This window comes from Panthera pardus, unplaced genomic scaffold (genome assembly GCF_024362965.1).
Source record: "Panthera pardus isolate Hobbes unplaced genomic scaffold, ASM2436296v1 HiC_scaffold_20, whole genome shotgun sequence".
Taxonomy (NCBI): Eukaryota; Metazoa; Chordata; class Mammalia; order Carnivora; family Felidae; genus Panthera; species Panthera pardus.
The window spans coordinates 43,176,198-43,196,170 of record NW_026526766.1 but is presented as its reverse complement, the minus strand read 5'-3'; the positions used below and the strand labels follow the sequence as shown (position 1 = coordinate 43,196,170).

The window sequence follows — 19,973 nt, the reverse complement described above, 5'->3', positions numbered from 1 at the left end:
CATTATTTATTCCACAAATATTTTTTTAGTGTCTCCTGGTGTCAGGCCCCATGTTAGGCACCAGATATTCAGTGACAAAAAAAGGCAAGCAAAGCAGCAGCCGCACAAAATGGTCCAAGAAGAAGGGACCTAAGACAAAATCTGGAAAAACACTACACGCTATACCCCGTTCATGGAAATTCACAAAGCACATTGATTTCTTAGAAGCCCTGAACCAGAGAACCTCATTTCATTCTATTTAATCCAGTGTATCCCCAAAAGGTTTACACAGAGAAATTGTTTATATATATTATCTATTAACACTGGTTGATACATCTCAAAATATGATTTAAGAAATGGTGATCTTAATTTGACAAAAGACAGGAAAAAAATTAACTGCATATTCTGCATGTTGATAAAAAGCCACCCTTTGAGTTGTATATGTATTAGTAATGGTCTTGTTTAAGGATAAATTCTCAATTATTAGGGTTGGGGGAACTCTTCTATTTGGCAGCTATTACAGTAGTGAGTACAGAATGGTGTTTAAGATATTTGAGAATGTGTGGGCAGTCTGGCTTCGTCACCTGCCTCCTTAGTGTTTAATTCATTAGGTTTGGCTGGTGAGGCAGGTGCTCCCTCCTCTCTCACTGTGATTCACATTCATCCGGGTGCCCTTTTCAAAAAAGGCACACTGCTCTATGATCAAGTGCATCTGTCCTAATCTATTCTGGCTTTGTTGACAAAACCATGATGCTAATCTTTAGGACACATTTCTAGGTTATTAATCAGCAATTCTAGAAGACCTGCTTCAGAGATCAGATGACCTCTTTCTCAATTAAATTGATAAGCTTTCCCTGGAAATCATAAATGCTGTCATTTCACAAATGTGGATTGCAAATGCTCTTTCTCAAGAAAATTGTTCTCAAAGATTGTACCTAAAATATTTCGTCAAAAATCATAGCTATATGTGTATTCCACATCTTTCTTTTTTTATTTTTTATTATTTTTTTAATATGACATTTATTGTCAAATTGGTTTTCATACAACACCCAGTGCTCATCCCAACAGGTGCCCTCCTCAATACCCATCACCCACCCTCCCCTCCCTCTCACCCCCCATCAACCCTGTTTGTTCTCAGCTTTTAAGAGTCTCTTATGTTTTGGCTCCCTCCCTCTCTAACCTTACTTTTTTTTTCTTCCCCTCCCCCATGGTCTTCTGTTAAGTTTCTCAGGATCCACATAGGAATGAAAACATATGGTATCTGTCTTTCTCTGTATGACTTATTTCATTTAGCATAACACTCTCCAGTTCCATCCACGTTGCTACAAAAGGCCATATTTCATTCTTTCTCATTGCCACGTAGTATTCCATTGTGTATATAAACCACAATTTCTTTATCCATTCATCAGTTGATGGACATTTAGGCTCTTTCCATAATTTGGCTATTGTTGAAAGTGCTGCTATAAACATTGGGGTACAAGTGCCCCTATGCATCAGCCCTCCTGTATCCCTTGGGTAAATTCTTAGCAGTGCTATTGCTGGGTTATAGGGTAGATCTATTTTTAATTTTTTGAGGAACCTCCACACTGTTTTCCAGAGCAGCTGCACCAGTTTGCATTCCCACCAACAGTGCAAGAGGGTTCCAATTTCTCCACATCCTTGCCAGTATCTATAGTCTCCTGATTTGTTCATTTTAGCCACTCTGACTGGAGTGAAGGTGGTATCTGAGTGTGGTTTTGATTTGTATTTCCCTGATGAGGAGTGACGTTGAGCATCTTTTCTTTTTTTTTTAATTTTTTTTTTTAACATTTATTTATTTTTGAGACAGAGAGAGACAGAGCATGAACGGGGGAGGGTCAGAGAGAGAGGGAGACACAGAATCTGAAACAGGCTCCAGGCTCTGAGCAGTCAGCACAGAGCCCGACACGGGGCTCGAACTCACATACCGTGAGATCGTGACCTGAGCCGAAGTCGGACGCTTAACCAACTGAGCCACCCAGACGCCCCCGTTGAGCATCTTTTCATGTGCCTGTTGGCCATCTGGATGTCTTCTTTAGAGAAGTGTCTATTCAGGTTTTCTGCCCATTTCTTCACTGGATTATTTGTTTTTCGGGTGTGGAGTTTGGTGAGTTCTTTATGGACTTTGGATACTAACTCTTTGTCCAATATGTCATTTGCAAATATCTTTTCCCATTCCGTTGGTTGCCTTTTAGTTTTGTTGATTGTTTCCTTTGCAGTGCAGAAGCTTTTTCCCTTCATGAGGTCCCAATAGTTCATTTTTGCTTTTAATTCCCTTGCCTTTGGGGATGTGTCAAGTAAGAAATTCCTGCGGCTGGTGTCAGAGAGGTTTTTTTCCTGCTTTCTCCTCTAGGGTTTTGATGGTTTCCTGTCTCACATTCAGGTCCTTTAACCATTTTGAGTTTATTTTTGTGAATGGTGTAAGAAAGTGGTCTAGTTTCATCCTTCTGCATATTGCTGTCCAGTTCTCCCAGCACCATTTGTTAAAGAGACTGTCTTTTTTCCATTGGATATTCTTTCCTGCTTTGTCAAAGACTAATTAGTTGGCCATACTTTTGTGGGTATAATTCTGGGGTTTCTATTCTATTCCATTGGTCTATGTATCTGTTTCTGTGCCAATACCATGCTGTCTTGATGATTACAGCTTTGTTCACATCTTTCTATAGAGTACTTTAGATTTGTTTTTCAATCTTATCACATGTGGATTTTTCTGTGTGATTCATTGCTGTATCAGAGAAAGGTGATAATGATCATTTTTGAAGAGGCAGGATTTCCTATTCTGATATCTGAGTTTGCCTTATTTTTAGACCTGTTGATATGTTTATGTTTTTAAGGAGTTTTCCCTCTAAGTCTCTGGGACTAGTAATTTTCTTTAACAAAAGAGTGATTGTTAATGCAGTTGGCTACATATAGAAATAGTATATATAGTAATAGCCTGCCAATCTTAAGGAGGTTTTAATAGTATATTTTTTATCTTCATGTCAATTTTATTACTCTTAAAACATACCCAATAAAATAAGCGAGGCTGAGCATTTGAGCCCTTGAAAATTTCCCCCAGAGGTTATCAGTAATTACACAATGGAGGACACACACCCAACACACAAAACAAGACACATCCTGCTGGACTGTTGGGAACTTCATCCTTACAGTTGCCTAGGTCAAAAACTTTGGAGCCATCCTTGACTTCATATTCATATATAATCAGTTAGAAAGTCCTATTGCTGTAGGAGTCAAAATACCATATTTCATTGATTCTAAGAAGAACAGTCTTTCACATTTTAACGTATGTGAAATCAAAATGCATCCCACGATCAATGCTGCATTATATTCTCTCACCGAGGCAGTAGTCCTGCTTTAGTTACCTTTGCTTGTACAGTTGCTAGCACTAAAACAACCAGTATCAAACTTGCAAAATGGGTGTCAGAAGCTTGGAAGAAGATTCCAAGATAATAGTGGAACACATTTATTTAACCTTTTGGAACTAAACAGTTATGGAGGATGTAGGGAGATGAGGAATCAGAAGTATTTAATAACATTGCTAAAGTGCAGTCAAAACCCAGCTAGCCATAAACAACTGCAAACTTGAATTAAGAGCCCATCATTAAATCTTCTGGTTCCTCGGTGCCTTGCTGGCTCAGTTGTTGAACATCTGACTTTGGCTCAGGCCATGATCTCATGGTTCGTGAACTCGAGTCCCACATTGGGTGAACATGAGCCCTGCTTCGGGTGAAACCCATCTCTCTCTCTCTCTCTGTCTCTCTGTCTCTCTCTCTCTTTGTCTCTCTCTCCTTGCTCACTTGCACCCTCTCTCTCTCTCAAAAAAAAAAAAAAAAAAAAAGACTTCTGGTTCCTGACAAGATCAAATAACAGCACCCAGACTCAATATTCTGCCTGGAAACAACCAACAAGTCAGAAATTTATATAAAACCATGGCTTTCATGACACTGGATATCAAGTAAATAAGGGCAGCAGTCCCTGAGAATCAGGAAACAAGGTAGGTGAGCCTTAACATTGCCCCAGCTTTGAAAGACTTTCCAGGCTGCCCCTCAGGAGGTGGGAACTCCAAGCCCGGAGGATTCCCTGAGTTTAGGAGACAAAGCCAAGAATCCAAAAAGATCAGTGGCTGGAGTTTGAATGACAGACTATCAGAGAGAAGAGAGCAACACAGAGACAATTCTGGAGATTTAAGAGTATTCTCCCATCATGCTGTACACCCAAACTTGTACAGTGATACGTATCAGTCATTTCTCAGTAAAACTGGGGAAAATATTTACATGACATACTAATAATATATGCTATTATATATTTAAAAATATTCTCTTTGGGTAACCAGCAGCATAACCATGCAAATCAGAACATGGGTATAAAGAAACTACCTGAGGCTAGGGAAATAACAGCACAAAAGAATTATAGAGATGAGTATCTGGCATGCAGATAGGGCTGGGAATAGTATCTTGTCCCACTAGTCAGGCTAGAAAACTTTATAATTCATGGGACACTGAACATTCAAAGGATCTTACTTTAGTAGTAGGGGACAATTAGCACTAGTCAAACATGGCTTTAGTTTTGCCAACCAAATTTTAAGACCCCCAAAGATCAAACTGATTCCAAGTAACTTCATTGCTTCCAGAACAAAACTCAAAAACATGTATAGGAATACAAAAATATCTAGTATCCAAGAAGATAAAATTTGCAATATCGGAATCAGGTCAGAAATTACCAGTATGCAAAGGAGCCAAAAAAATTACAGCCCATACTGAAGGGAAAAGTCAATCCATCAAAACACAGGAGAGACATTAAAATATTTACTATAACTTTATTCCATATATTCAGGAACTTAAGTACACACACACACACAAATCTCTAGGCCCAGAGAATTTCAATGGTGAATGATGCAAAGCATTTAAGGAAGAAATAGCATCAATATTATGCAACCTTTTCCAAAAAACAGAGAAATCACTTCCCAACTCATTGTATGAGGTACCCAAAGATGGTGTATGAAAAGAACACTACAGAAAACTATCTCTCATGAGCATAGATGTAAAAAACCCTCAAACAAAACACTGGCAAATCATATCCAATAATCTATATAAAGAATAATACACTATGGCCAAGCAGAGTTTATCCCAGGAAAGCAAGACTGCTTCTTTATTTGAAAATCAATTAATATTATCCATCACAACAAGTCTAAGGAAGAAAAACCACATGATCACATCATTTGAGACAGAAAAAGCATGACGAAATTCAACATCCATTCATCATAATAACTCTCAGCAAATTAGGAAGACATAAGAACTTCCTCAATGTGATAAAAGGTATCTTCAAAAAACCTACAGCTAACTTCATACTCAATGGCAAGAAACTGAATGCTTTCCCTCTTATAATTGGAAAAGAGATTAGGATATCCATTCTTGCTTCTTCTATTTAACATCATATTGAACATCCCTGCCAGGGCAATGAGGCCATAAACATAAGTAAGTGGCTTATGACATGATAAGGAAGAAGTGAATCATCCTTACTTATAAAACAATGTGATTGTTTATGTAGAAAATCCAAAAACTCTCAGAGTTAGTAATTGGATTAGCAAGTTTGCAAAATACACAGACAACAGACAAAAATAAACTATCAATACACAATTGGAAATTGAAATAAAATACCACGCAATAGGGCAAAAAATTCAAAGAGGTACAAATTTAACTAAATACAGATATGTATGCTGAAAACCAATAAAAGCTGATGGAAGGAATGAAAAAAAAAAAGACCCAAAGAAATGGGTAGCCATGAAATGCTCATAGGTTAAACTCCCCACATACCAGTTTATAGAATTAGCAAAATTGTAAATCAAAATTTCAGCAGGATTTTTTTTATAGATATAGACAAACAGATTGAAAAATTTATACGGGAAGGCAAAGGAATTAGAACAGAATAGCCAAATGAATTTGAGAAGAAGGGCAGAGTTTGAGGAATCAAACTACTTGATTTTAAGACTTACTTTAAAGCTATAGTGGCCAAGACAATGTGGTACTGGTGAAGGATTGACACATAGAGCAGAATAGAGAGTCCAAGAAGAGACCCATGCACAAATGGCCAGTGGACTTTTGACAAAGTTTTAAAGGGAATTCAAGACAGAATAGGTCATCTTTTCAACAAATGGGGCTGATAGAGTTGGACTTTCTAATACCAAAAAACATAACCTAGATATATCTTATAATACCAAGATATACTTTACAAAAAAATTAACAGAAAATAGGTCATTGATACAGAGCTAAAATATAAAGCTGTAACACTTTTAGAAGAAAATATAGGAGAAAATTTGTGACCTGGGATTAGGAAAGGAGTTCTTTAATACAATGTTAAAGGCACAGTACTGGAAAGAAAAAATTGATAACTGGTCTTTATCAAAATTAAAAGTTTTTGCTCTATGAAAGCTAATATTAAGCAAGTTTTGGGGGGAAAGAGTAACTATTGAGAGAAAATATTTTCAAATCACATATCTGACAAAGGACTTGTACCCAGAATGCATAAAGAATTCTCAAAACTCATTAGTAGGAAACCAAGCTACCCATTTAAAAACTGGGCAAAGGACTTTAACCAACATCACATCAAAGAAGAAATAAGCACCTGTGTAGTAGCAGCATAATTTTGCCCCCTCACTCTACCAGAGATGCCCATGTTTTAATCCCCAGAACCTATGAATATGTTATGTTAAGTGGAAAGGGGGAATTAAGATTGCTGATGAAATTAAGACTGGTAATAAGCTGACTATAAAAGAAAGAGATCATCTTGGACTATCTGGGTGGGTCCAATGTAATCACAAGGGTTCTTTAAATTGGACGAGAGAGATGGAAGAAGACATTGGAGGTAGAAGGAGATGTGAAGATTTTACACTGCAAGCTCTAACAATGCCAAGCAACTTAGATAACCTAACAAGCTAGAAAGGCAAGATCAAAGAAAATGAATGAACTCTTAGAGTTTCCAGAAGGAACAGAGCTCTGCTTAACGTCCTGATCTCAGCTTAGCAAGACCCATTTCAGACTTCTGCCAGAACCATAAAATAACAAGTGTGTTGCTTTAAGACACTAAGTTTGTGGTAGTTTGATACAGTAGCAACTGGAAACTAATAGAAAATGAAAAGATATTCAACATCATTAGTCACCAGGAAAATGCAAATGAAAACAATGATGATATACTACTTACTATGCACCAATTAGAATTGCTGAAATAAAAAAATACTGGCAATATTAAGTGATGGCAAGAATGTGAAGCAACTGAAACTCCTACACATTGTTAGTAGAAATGCAAGATAGTAAGCTACTCTGGAAAACTGTCTGGCGGTTTCTTAAAATGGTAAGTATATACCTACCATATGATCTAGCCATTATTATACTCCCAGGAATTTACCCAAGAGAAATGCAAGCATATGTCCATATGAAAATGTGTATATGACTATTCACAGCAGCTTTATTTATAAGACCTCCCAAGTGAAAACAACCCAACCTCTCTGTCAACAGGTGAATGGATAAACAAACTACGGTATGTCCATACACTGGAATTACTATACACTAGTGACGCATGCTACAATATTAATGAATCTCAAAAAAATTATGGTGAATGAAAGAAGCCATTTGGAAAATAGCATATATTGTATAATTCCATTTATATAAAAGACAACTAAATCTATAGTGACAAAAAGAAGATCTGTGGTTGCCAGGGGACAGAGGCAGGAGAGCAGAAGGGATGAATTACAAGGGGCACAAGAAAGTTTGGGGGATGATGGATATGTTTATGAGCTTGATCATGGAGATGGCTTCACAGATATATGCACAAAGTTAAACACTTTAAATATCTAGTTTATTGTATGTCATTTATGCCTCAATACAGCTGGTTAAAAAAATAATCCAGTACCAATGGATTTTATTTCTTTCATGGATTCATTTAAAAATGCTGTATTACGGGGCGCCTGGGTGGAGCAGTCGGTTAAGCGTCTGACTTCAGCCAGGTCACGATCTCGCGGTCCATGAGTTCGAGCCCCGCGTCAGGCTCTGGCCTGATGGCTTGGAGCCTGGAGCCTGTTTCCGATTCTGTGTCTCCCTCTCTCTCTGCCCCTCCCCCGTTCATGCTCTGTCTCTCTCTGTCCCAAAAATAAATTAAAAAAAAAATGCTGTATTACAAGTACCCCCATGACATGTGGAAATTGAGTCCAAAATGATTAAAAAGAAATTGAAATTTGACAAAAAGTTTTATTTTAGCCTTATTTACCAACTTATGAATTTATTTCAGGTTTTCTGTATGTATGAGTAATACATAGTTTTTAAGAAATCCATACCTAGAGGCACTTGGGTGGCTCAGTCAGTTGAGCGTCTGACTCTTGATTTTGGCTTGGGTCATGATTGCAGGGTTGTGGGATTGAGCCTCGAGTCAGGCTCTGTGCTGAGTGTAGAGCCTACTTAAGAATCTCTCTCTTTCTGTCTCTTTCCCTCACTCTCACTTCTCTCTAAAATAATTTTTAAAAATGTTAAACAATGTTTAAATCTCAAGTAGATTGTTTAAGAGCTATCAAATAAGAACCCTAAGTTGTCAGGAGGCATTGTGTCACAGTCTCTTAATTTTCTTTCTTGTGGTGCATAAAATACTGGCACATCTTTTAATCAGTGATGTTTTAGATTCAAAGAAATGCAGTATATTCAGAATTGAATCACTTAACACCTCTATCACTCCTACCTTGGTTTAAGTTGTCATCATTCCAGGACTGGCTTACTGTAACAGCCTCCTGACCACTTTTCTTACTTCCATAGTTGGACCAACTGTAGTCTATTCCCAACACAGTAGATAGAATAATGCTTTTAAAAATAAATCAAGTCATTCCTCTACTCAGAATCCTCTTGTTAATTCTCATCTCATTCTGACTAAAAGCCACAATCCTTACAAAATCCTGCAATATCTGTGCCATTCTTCAGCCTGTCTCACAACGCTGCTGCTTTCATGATTTCCTCTAGTCGTCTTTAAACTTACTTTACTTTAGGGGCACCTGGGTGGCTCGGTTGAGTGTCACAATTTGGCTCAGGTCATGATCTCATGGTTTGTGAGTTCGAGCCCTGCGTTGGGCCCTGTGCTGACAGCTCAGAGCCTGGAGCCTGCTTCTGACTCTGGGTCTCCCTGTCTCTCTGCCCCTCCCCCACTCATGCTCTGTCTCTCTCACTCTCAAAAATGAAAAAATGTTAAAAAAAATTTAAACTTACTTTACTTTAGTCAAATTAGCTTCTTTGCACTTCCAGAAATATGCCAAGGATGTGTCTACCTCAGGGCCTTAGTACTTGCTTTTCTCTATGACTGGAAATCTCTTTCCCTTGACTTTTGCATGGTGACCTCAGATCCTGGTTCAGATGCCACCTTATCAGTGAGTCCTTTTCTTACTAACCTGTTGAGTATTGCAACTCCCTGTAACACACTTGGCTGGCAGCCCATCCCTATCTCCTGTCCTTCCCTGCTTTACTTTTTTCCAAGACTCCTACCACCATATGACACACACACATTTTATTTAGTTATTTGTTTTGTCTGTTTTTTTGTTTTTTGTTTTTTGTTTTTCTTTCTGTCCCTCAGGAGCCTTAGGCTATCCAGGTGATTTCAAAACACACCAATTCATATGAGAGGTTTGCAAAGCTGGAGATATTAAATTGATAGCAAATAGGCTGGCTTTAGTTCTAAGTATAGATTGCATACACTTGGAAAATATGTAATAGGGTACAAGCCAATACAATTTGCAAGAAAATGAGCCTTTAATTTCAAGAATCAAAAGTTAATGTTAGTTAAACTTATTCTTTTTTGTTGGGCTGGGAAGTTGAAGTGACCGGGAAAAATGGAAAGAATGAATGCTATCAGTGGACAGCCTTTGCCTTTAAAAAAGGGGAAAATGTGCCTTGATCTCTCTTTCTTGTCTGTATTTGTATTAGGCAATTATAATGTCTTTTGATACAAAGATGGTTTCTTTTTTATGTGCCAGCAAATGGCAGCCATTGGATAAGTTTCTCCTACTTCTCTTTTTCCTTCTGGCACTTCCCGCCATGGTCTTTCTCCACTCTTCTGTTTTCTCTTTGTTCCCCCAAGGCTTGATAACATTAAAAAAATCTTGGATATAAGTTCAGAAGAAAATGAGTTCAATGTGGGGAATCTGAGTGCTAGGAGTTCGAAGAGAGCATGTGGCTGGCTTACAGTGCCTTTTGGCAGAGTGCAGGGGACAGATCTGGCACAGCTCCTCCAGGCCTTCACGGGTGGGGAACTGCTCACCTGGCCAGCACACTGGGCCCCGCAGAGCAGCCTAATCTTCCCTGCCTGTGGGTCACTCACAGTCTGTAAATATAGGGTGGAAGATTCTTCTGGGGTGGAGAAAACGTAAATGAGGCAGTTTGTTCAGCATCTGCTATACATTGTGGCGAGGTACATGCATATGTTGGGCTTTATTCAGATAAATCATTTTGTCATGAGGCATCGTCAGTGCTAAGGTAAATGAATCAATTGTGTTTTGTCATTATGGATAATCATCAGGTTGTGTATTATATAATTTACCTATTCTTGGTCCTGAATTGAGTGCTTTTCATTGAAATACCTGTTGGCAGACCTGGGGATGACTTATGGCCCTTAGTTTGCTTCAATTTGTTCTTTCAGAGCTTCTCCACATTGTTCCAGTGATTCAGGCCCCAGAGGTCCCTGATGACACCCTAACAGGAGGGTAAGAGGACTATCTATCCAGGCAGAGTGTTTAGGCAGATAACATGAATGGGAATGCAAGGAAGATTGCCTACCCTTACCCCTGCCCCTGCTACAGAGCAATTACTGCACAAGACAGAGCAATCTCCTTTTTTTGTGCCTAGCAGAAATTCCTAGATTCCTAGATAACAAGCATTGATTCAATTATGTGACATAAATAATTAGAAAGACTTTAACTCTTCTAGGGTTTGTTTTCCATATAAGTGACTTTTAAAATGTAGCTTTCCCCCTCCCTCAAATATCCCACCATGACTTCAGAGATTTACAAAAGAATTATGCCTCTATCCTCTGGTTTTCATCTTCCAAATTCTTTAATTTTTCATCTTATAGAAAGAAGCTACCAACATACGAAAGAAAAAAATCTCACCTGAATGCACTATATCAATGTCTAACTTACCTCATCCTTCATTTTCTCTGCCAGAGTCTCTCTCCCCCACAGATTCACATTTTTCACTGCCTGCAGGGGTGTTAGAATGTAGAGTTCCCTGAGCTGGTGCCTCCAATGTTTCTGGTGTTTAAAAGTCCCTAGTCTTTCTGGCTACTACCTTTTCTTCCCTAGAGCCTATTCCTTTGAGCAAACTGCCTTTTTCTGACTTCTGGGAATAATTCTCTAGCACACACTGCCTTTTTTCTTGACCCAAGTCCATTAAAGTCACAGACCCCACCAAATGTCAACTGTTTTTTCCCAGCTAGTCAACAAGTAGAGAGAAAAAAACCACATTCAGTAAAGATATTCCTTCTCAGTTCCCAAGCCAGGGGAGACACATGCAAAGATACTCAAAGATCTATTAAAGGCTTCTGGATAATGGCAAAATCTGGAGACAGTATACCAAGCAAGGTCAGATCATTCTAAAAATATATGTCTTAGAGTACAAGAGATGCCTTATTTCTTTTTTTTTAATGTTTATTTATTTATTTTGAGGGAGGGAGGGAGAGAGAGAGAGAGAGAGAGAAAGAGAGAGAGAGAGAGAGAGAGAGAGAGAGAGAGAGAGAGAGAATCCCAATCAGGCTCCATGCTGTCAGCATGGAGCCTGATGCAGGGCTTAATCTCACGAACTGTGAGATCATGACCTGAGCCAAAATCAAGACTTGGATGCTTTACCGACTGAGCCACCCAGGTACCCCAAGAGCTGCCTTATTTCTATCTATATCGGATGCAGTACCTAGAGCAGTGACCATCACAGAGGACATTGTATTGTAAAATGATCTGGATTGCTGTGTGACTGTGTTGTTATCTTAGGTATCATGAGAACATATACCATCTCCCCTAGTAAGACCCAGCTGGGCAGACATCTGAGGTACCTTGTCTTGATCCAACTAATTGCTTTCAAACGTCCCACCATGGAAGCAGTCAGCAGGGTTGTGGGACAGTTTAGAGGAATGAATAAGTGCTTAGGTTCTGGAATTGGACTCTGGGCTCGAATCTTGGCTCTACTACTTGAGAGTTGTGTTACTCTGAGCAAGTCACATAATCTATCTAAGCTTCAGCTATCCTATTCATAATATAAGAATAAGCAACCCCTTGCTAAATGGTTGTTATAAGGGTAAAATGAGATGATCATGCAAAGCTCTCAGCACATATTGTAATAACCATACATTTACTGTGATTGTATAGAGAGGCTAAGACACAAGAGTCAAAAAATGGCTTCACATAATCGCTGCCCAATATTAATTCTGAAAGAACCTGTGATCAGCACCAATAAAAGGTCATTTTGTAAAGGAAGGCAGCATGATTTCACAGTGGTAGAAGTGAATTTGTTTAGGTCTGCACACTCTCCCTGCTGTATTCCACCAGGCACACCAGACTACATATCAGGCTGAGGTTTGGATGCAGCCCATCCTCATTGTGGGCAGCAAATTGCATGTCTACGTTTATAAATAGAGTGTGTCCTGATCCATGTATAGTTCACTCCTGTTGCACCACCAAGGAAAAGTTTCCTCCTTGGGGTTGCAATGGGTTACCTGACTTGGTCTACCTACACTAATACACAAAGCAGGAACATGAAGCTTTCTACAACATTTTCAGGTTCGTATTCATTTTGGTGGTGGCGTTATTCCCTAGATGCTGAGGGGAGCCAGCATGAAATCAGGGGAGATGAATTAGACAACAAACCCAAAGATTGCCCCATGTTTGTCGTGTCTTACATTTGGTTGCAGAGAGCTGGGATTTGTACTGCCCTCGGACCAGTCGGCAGGTGGACCCATCCCCGTTGCAGACTCCACAGTTATCTTCCTTCATGGTGCTTCCGAGCTGGTGATCACAGCCAACAATCTAACAGGAAAGAGAGATGTATAATTCAACCAGGTGCTCACTGTAGGGATCCATTGTGAGGCCCATCATCAACCACTAAATGACCCTCCCTTCAATTCTGAGGAAGCATAAAACATGCTTCCCATAAAGGGGAATGAATTCAGCTGGAATTTCAATCAAGCTAGGGAAGAAAACAGGTAACGATGTTTTTACAGTTTAAATATATAAACAGAAAGAAGGGTGGAGAGAGAGAAACAGAGAGACAGAGGGAGAGAGATAGAAAAGAGGCAGGGGAGAAGGTGAGGGAGAAAGGAAATCTTCAACTATTGATATTATAGAGTCCTCATTAAAAAATCATTCCCACTGTCAATAATTATGATTCACGAAAACTACAAAAATACAATCATGAAGTAACTGTAGCAGGAAAAGTTCCAAGAATTATTTTCATGTTCCATATGTTCCTTAGGCTGTAAGCTGTGTAAGGGAAGGGGTTTTATATATGGGGTCCATTGGAGTACATTGATGTATTCCAAGCAACTAGAAGAATACTGGCAAAATATAAGCCCTTAATAGATATTTGCTGAATGATAATGAAAATACTTCCCTTTCTATAGCACAACTAAGAGACAATCACAGAATCATCTGGCAGAGGCAAGATCACTGTATGTATGTGTGGTAGGAGAGGAGGGTTGATGTGGAAGGCAGCAGATAGGACTAATACTGAGGCCCTTTTTTGCCTGGCCATGTCATGTACCAGGCACAAGTATCTTGTTAATTCTGAGAACAATTAGGCAAGGTATCTCTCCATTTTATAGCTGAAGCCATGAATCTTGCCAAGGTTACTTTGCTAATAAGTAGCTGAGTTCTAAACACATCTAACAAAACATTTATGCTTGGTCCAAATCAGGCTTAACAAAATCACAAGCACTTAATCAAGTATATGGACAAACTCATTTGTACTTTTATTCTTTCTTTCCTCTCCAGTGTTCAAGTTAAAAAATTCAAATCCAAACTGTATCAGGTTGTATCTCTATAGTTCTAGTTAGAGCTAATATCAAAAGACTTATTTCACTTCCAAATGATTTCAACTATTGTCTTTGACAAAAGTCAAATGAAAACTGTAGGGCATTGGAAGGGGCTTCTCTCCAGAAAGTCTCCACAATCCATTTCGTCCTTCAAAAATCTGATTGTTAATATGACCTTTCTTTGAGGCTTGATTTTCCTTTTGTGCCTTTAATTAATAATTGCAAACACACGTTTAGGCAAAGGTTTGAGAAATACAATTATTTAGCAATGCATTATACATGTGCTGCATTTTAAAATGCCGTAATGTGTATTTTTATACACATCATACATATACAGGAAACTTTTAAAATAGATGACAAGGCAGTAACTCCTTCAACAATTGTACATTGTTTGAAATACAAAGTTGTCAGGAAAACACACCGCCCAGCCTTATGTGGGGAGCAAAGGTGGTTTGGCTCTGTCCTAGGGGTTCACTGTGGTCAGGCTGCAATTCACCTCAATATGTTCACAGGTTGCAGTGAGGCCACGTCAGAATTCACCCAAGCTTCATCCCTGCAGAGCCAGCACATGCTGGCCTACGACTTCCTTGGTATGTTTCTATGGAGCTGCAGTAAAATTATTTTCAAAAACTTTCTGTAGACGAATCCACATAGGAGCTGAGTGGTATTCTGAGCGCAGTGTGAAATGGGAGTCCAGAAGTAACTTATTTACAAAAAACAAAAAAAAAAATCATTTAATCATTTAGCCAACAATGACCAAGACCTGCTATGGGCCAGACACTGTGATAGGAGCAAAATCCAATGGTGATTTAAGCACAAAGGGCCTACCCCCATGGGACTTAGAGTCTAGTAGTGGAGGAACATATTACTCAAAGCATCACACACAAAAAATGTAAAATGATAATCGTGATTCAAACTATAAAACGCAGATACGTGATACCCTGAGAACATAAGATATGGAGAATTTGATCTGGTTAGGAAGGTCAGAGATCTTCCTGAAGAAGAGTCTTCTGAGCTGGGATATGAATGAGATGCCAGAGTTAACTAGACGAAAGGGGAGTGCTGCTGTGAGATTTACTGCACGTCAGTCATGTGCAGTAACTAGCTAGTTAGAAAGTAATTCAAAACCAAAGTTGGCAGGGCGCCTGGGTGGCGCAGTTGGTTAAGCGTCCGACTTTAGCCAGGTCACGATCTCGCGGTCCGTGAGTTCGAGCCCCGCGTCAGGGTCTGGGCTGATGGCTCGGAGCCTGGAGCCTGTTTCTGATTCTGTGTCTCCCTCTCTCTCTGCCCCTCCCCCGTTCATGCTCTGTCTCTCTCTGTCCCAAAAATAAATGAAAAAAAAATTAAAAAAAAAACCAAAAAACCAAAGTTGGCAAAAAACAAAAGCAAAAATGTCAGAAGACTAAACCATCTGATTGCCTTAATAGGGCTGAATCCTTTGGAAAAACATGGATGGCAGTCTTAATTTAGGCAGTATTCAAAGAACCATTGATTCATCTGTTCCTTAGGGTTGGAAAGAGATGACCCTAATCTTACAAGATACTCAGCACTAAGGAAGGGTGATAGGCAGTGGGAGTGGGAATTTACACTCTCAGGTGTCTCAAAAATAACTGGGTTTACTCTTTAAACTAAATAAATTTCAGGTTCCTCAACATATTTAACTTTCTCTGGAAAAATTTTAGCAGTCTCTCATGTACCTAAAGAGCCAAATAGGAGATTACCATGAAAATCTCTCTCTAATCCTAAAGATTTCTTATGGCTCCAAAGCCATTTTAAGAAAAGAACAATCCAGCTTCACAGGTCCAAAGTGACAGCCTAATAGGAGCATCTAAATAGAAGGTGACATACGTTAAGGCTAACTTAACCAGATGTTAAGTGGATTTATGGGCATCAGAATATGAACCAAGTGAGTTCGAACTGGGCTTTGTTTAACTTCAGAATTGAAAAGACAAACATCTCCCTGACACACTTTTCCCTACTTTGTATCAATTCCTGTTTAAGGTGCCCAAATATTCTAACTCAATTATTTTTAAAACATGGAATATTTTAGCATCAGATAAAATGTTGTTATTTTGGTCCAAGTGGAAAACTGTTTGCAGTTATATAAAAAAAAAATCATTATTGACATATCTCAGTCTGCCTCAATCTATTGATCTGGAATAACTGTTAGATTAATTAAAAATTAGTTAAACTACTACCCTGAGGGATATCATTAATAACAGAGAAAAAAGAAATATATAGAAATGAGCTTATTTGGCAGTTATAATGACAGATCTCTCTGTGCCTTTGCACATACTATTATTTCTGCCTAGAGTGCTCTCTTAAATTCTTAATTTAGAAGAATCCTATTCATTCTTCAAATCTCAAATTAAGTGTCTCCTCCTCAAAAAAGCCTTTTTTAGGTTCCAGAGCTAATGGCTTTATTCCTCTATGCATCCTCTATGCGGCCATTTGTTCATACCTCCATGTGGCAGAGATTATTGGTTGCCACCCAACATCCATCTTCCCTATTTTTCTCAGTAACAGAACTTCAATTTTATTTGGGGGTAGCAATATATCCAGTTAAAAGAATGTATTTTTCATTGGCTGTGTGACCAACTTGTAAATAGTGAAATAAAAGTGAAAGTGTTGTGTGGGACTTCTGGGAAGTCTACTTAAAAGAAGCTGATTAGGGCACCTGGGTGGTTCAATCAGTTAAGTGTCCTCCTTAGGCTCAGGTCATGATCTCACGATTTGTGAGATCAAACCCCGCATTGGGCTCTGTGCTGACGGCTCAGAACCTGGAGCCTGCTTCGGATTCTGTGTCTCCCTCTCTTTCTCTTTCTGCCCCTCTCCAGCTTGTGCTCTCTCTCTCTCAAAAATGAATAAACATTAAAATAATTTAAAAAAAGGAGCTGACTTAGATAGCCCCTCCTGCCCTCTAACACTCTCCTTCCTTCCTGTTGTCTCCAGTTGCTATCTTGAAAAATGAGACAATCCTAAGAATGGGAGCCTTGCAGTAAGGATGGCAGAACAGAAAGAAAGAGCTTGGTTCTTGAACTCCCCTTGGACTGATGACGAGTTGACTTCTTTTTTTGTGAGAGAGTAAATCCTTTACGTGCTTAAGCCATTATTACTTTGGGGTTTCTTTTATATACACCCAATTCAAGTAGTTGTATAACTTATATTGAGCTTAATCTATTAATATGTCTGTTTCCATACCAGATCATGGGCTATTTGAGAGGCTGTGTTTCATTAATTAATCTTTGTGCTTCTGCTGTATGGCACAGCGTTTGACATTTGACATGCACAGTGAATGCTGGTGAATCAATGAAACACATAGCAAACATAATGGCTTGTTAATGAAGGCATTGTAGATTACAGATAGGCAGCTTTAGACTGCAGTCATTGATAGCACACACATAGACAAAAATGCACATGTATGTGTGTATGTGTGCTTGTTTGTATCTGTGTACCCAGAAGAACAGACACATCATAAATGACAACTACAGGTCAAACTGAAGCTTCTGTCCTGATGCATGCACAAGAATTACAGTAAAGGGCTAGTATTTTTAAGAGACTATTTCCCAAGTGCACCTATGCTCATTATTAGTGAAGTGTCATAGAAGGCAATGTTCAGGTCACTGAGTTCCCAGGCCCACCCCATTCTGGACAAAACATTAAAGTGAGATAGTGACCACTCATAACTTTGGCAACTACACAGAATATTTTTGTAAAGGGTGGAACACTAACCGAATATTTTGGCCTAATGTATTTTTTTTTACTTTATTTATTTATTTATTAAAAAAAATTTTTTTTAACGTTTATTTATTTTTGAGACAGAGAGAGACAGAGCATGAACAGGGGAGGAGCGGAGAGAGAGGGAGACACAGAATCGGAAGCAGGCTCCAGGCTCTGGGCCATCAGCCCAGAGCCCGACGCGGGGCTCAAACTCACAGACCATGAGATCGTGACCTGAGCTGAAGTCGGACACTCAACCGACTGAGCCACCCAGGCGCCCCTACTTTATTTATTTTTGAGAGAGAGACAGAGTACAAGCAGGGGAGGAACAGAGAGAGAGGGAGGCACAGAATCCGAAGTAGGCTCCAGGCTCCTAGCTGTCAGCACAGAGCCTGACGTGGGCCTTGACCTCACAAACCGTGAGATCATGACCTGTGCCGAAGTCGGTCACCCAACCGACTGAGCCACCCAGGCGCCCCTGGCCTAATGTATTTTATTCGTATTCTGCTACTAGGTGTCAACTTGATACAGCAGTCTATTCTCTGCATCTGAAATGACTGCACAATGTTGCACGCTCTCTCTCTCTCTTTTTTCTTTTTGGTAACAAAATTTTATCTCAGGTGACATAAAAAGTGAAAAGCTCCAAGATACTTTTGTTGTTTAAACACCATTAGCCAGTCATCAACTTTTGCTTTTCTGTCCTGATTGTACCCTTTTCACACTCACGTACGTATGTACAAACACAGACGTGCAGTCCTCCATCCTACGTTTAAGTAGAACATATACACTTACCACTGCTGATTCTTCTTCCTTCTCCTTCAGGGTTTACTCGGGGGGGCGGGGGCAGAAAACCCTCCTTAAACAAAAACTAGGGTGATACTATCCAATCCGAATTGGCTTACAGACTTGAAGCACGTCATGCCAATTTTAGGCATCAGGGCTATAGAGTGTGCTGATAGGGGTTTCTCCCTTTATTTTACAGAGCTAATAGTGAGTGAACAGACAGACCACAAGACTGGAATTCTCTAGACACTGAAATATATATAATAAAATGTCTTCACTAGGAGCCACAGGAAAAAGGAAGATTATCATCTGAATAATTTGGAGAATGTAAATGAACACAATCCATAAGCCGATACCATGCCCCAAACTGACGTGCTTAGATGGGTTCACTGCTGGCCCCAATTCAAATGGTTTCCCATAAGGACCTCAACTTCTAGCATCAAATACTGAGCCAGTGATGTCAAGCTTTTCTTGATCCAACACCATGAGGTAAGAAACTTTTAAATCCCTTTATTTTCAGCACAAGGAAAGACAAATATGGAAAACTTAACTGTGCAAATCTGATCACAGCTGCTCTTATTTATAATTATTTAATTCAGATAGAACTTTATGGGGAAGAGTAAGCTCTTACATACTTATAACTCATTTACTATTTACACTAATAGGAAAGATGTAATCTCCAACTTCACCTTCAAATAATTTAGATATTGATTGATTTATGCTTTACCTTTTTACAAAAATATCTACAGCAAATATACATACATATATAAACACACATATATATACATATATATACATATATGTATACATATATGTATATATGTGTGTATATAATTCAAGACAATAAAATAAATACAAGCACAAATGGGAATATGGGGCAAGCAGAAAAATAAGTAAGAAAGATGAATTAAAGCCAGAAATGAGAGAACTACACAGAATGCATACTGAGGTTGTACACATTGGCTAGATGTGGGTTACATGTCTGAAAATGAGCTTCCTAGAAGAGAGGAAAACATGAGCAATTGCAAGAGTTACAACATTACTGGATCTTCTAGAAAATGTAAAGGATAATGTGTTCCTTGTAGTAGACACTTAATAAATATTTATGTAATGAATGAATGACAAACTGGCTGAGGAGAACCATAACTACTCAAAGTACTGAAATCCTAGATATACATCTACTGTGAGTTTTCTGAAAGACAGTGCCATGTAATAATGTCCCAATAACAACTGAACAAATAAATATAAGACCTTTCAAAGAACTGGCTCTTTAATAACCTTTGATGCACTCTAGTGGTCAGGGAACATTTGGTAAAGCAAATTTTCAGAAGCCAAAACAAATCATCTAGGTACACAGCATTTTAATGGATAGACTTCATCTAAGAATAGACTTCATACCACTTAGGGCTGGGCTGGCAAAAATATGGCACACG

General features: G+C 38.9%; 1 protein-coding gene across 7 annotated transcripts in view; it reads right to left on the bottom strand.

Moving 5' to 3' along the window:
• The window catches only part of ADAMTSL1 (ADAMTS like 1), an 873,125-nt gene that overhangs the window by 236,034 nt on the left and 617,118 nt on the right, over nucleotides 1-19,973 (bottom strand). For all 7 annotated transcript variants that reach the window (XM_019415409.2, XM_053907974.1, XM_053907973.1 and 4 more), the window contains one exon: nucleotides 12,907-13,033. In XM_019415409.2, the coding sequence (XP_019270954.2) occupies nucleotides 12,907-13,033 (127 nt within the window). The remainder of the gene's footprint in view (nucleotides 1-12,906; nucleotides 13,034-19,973) is intronic.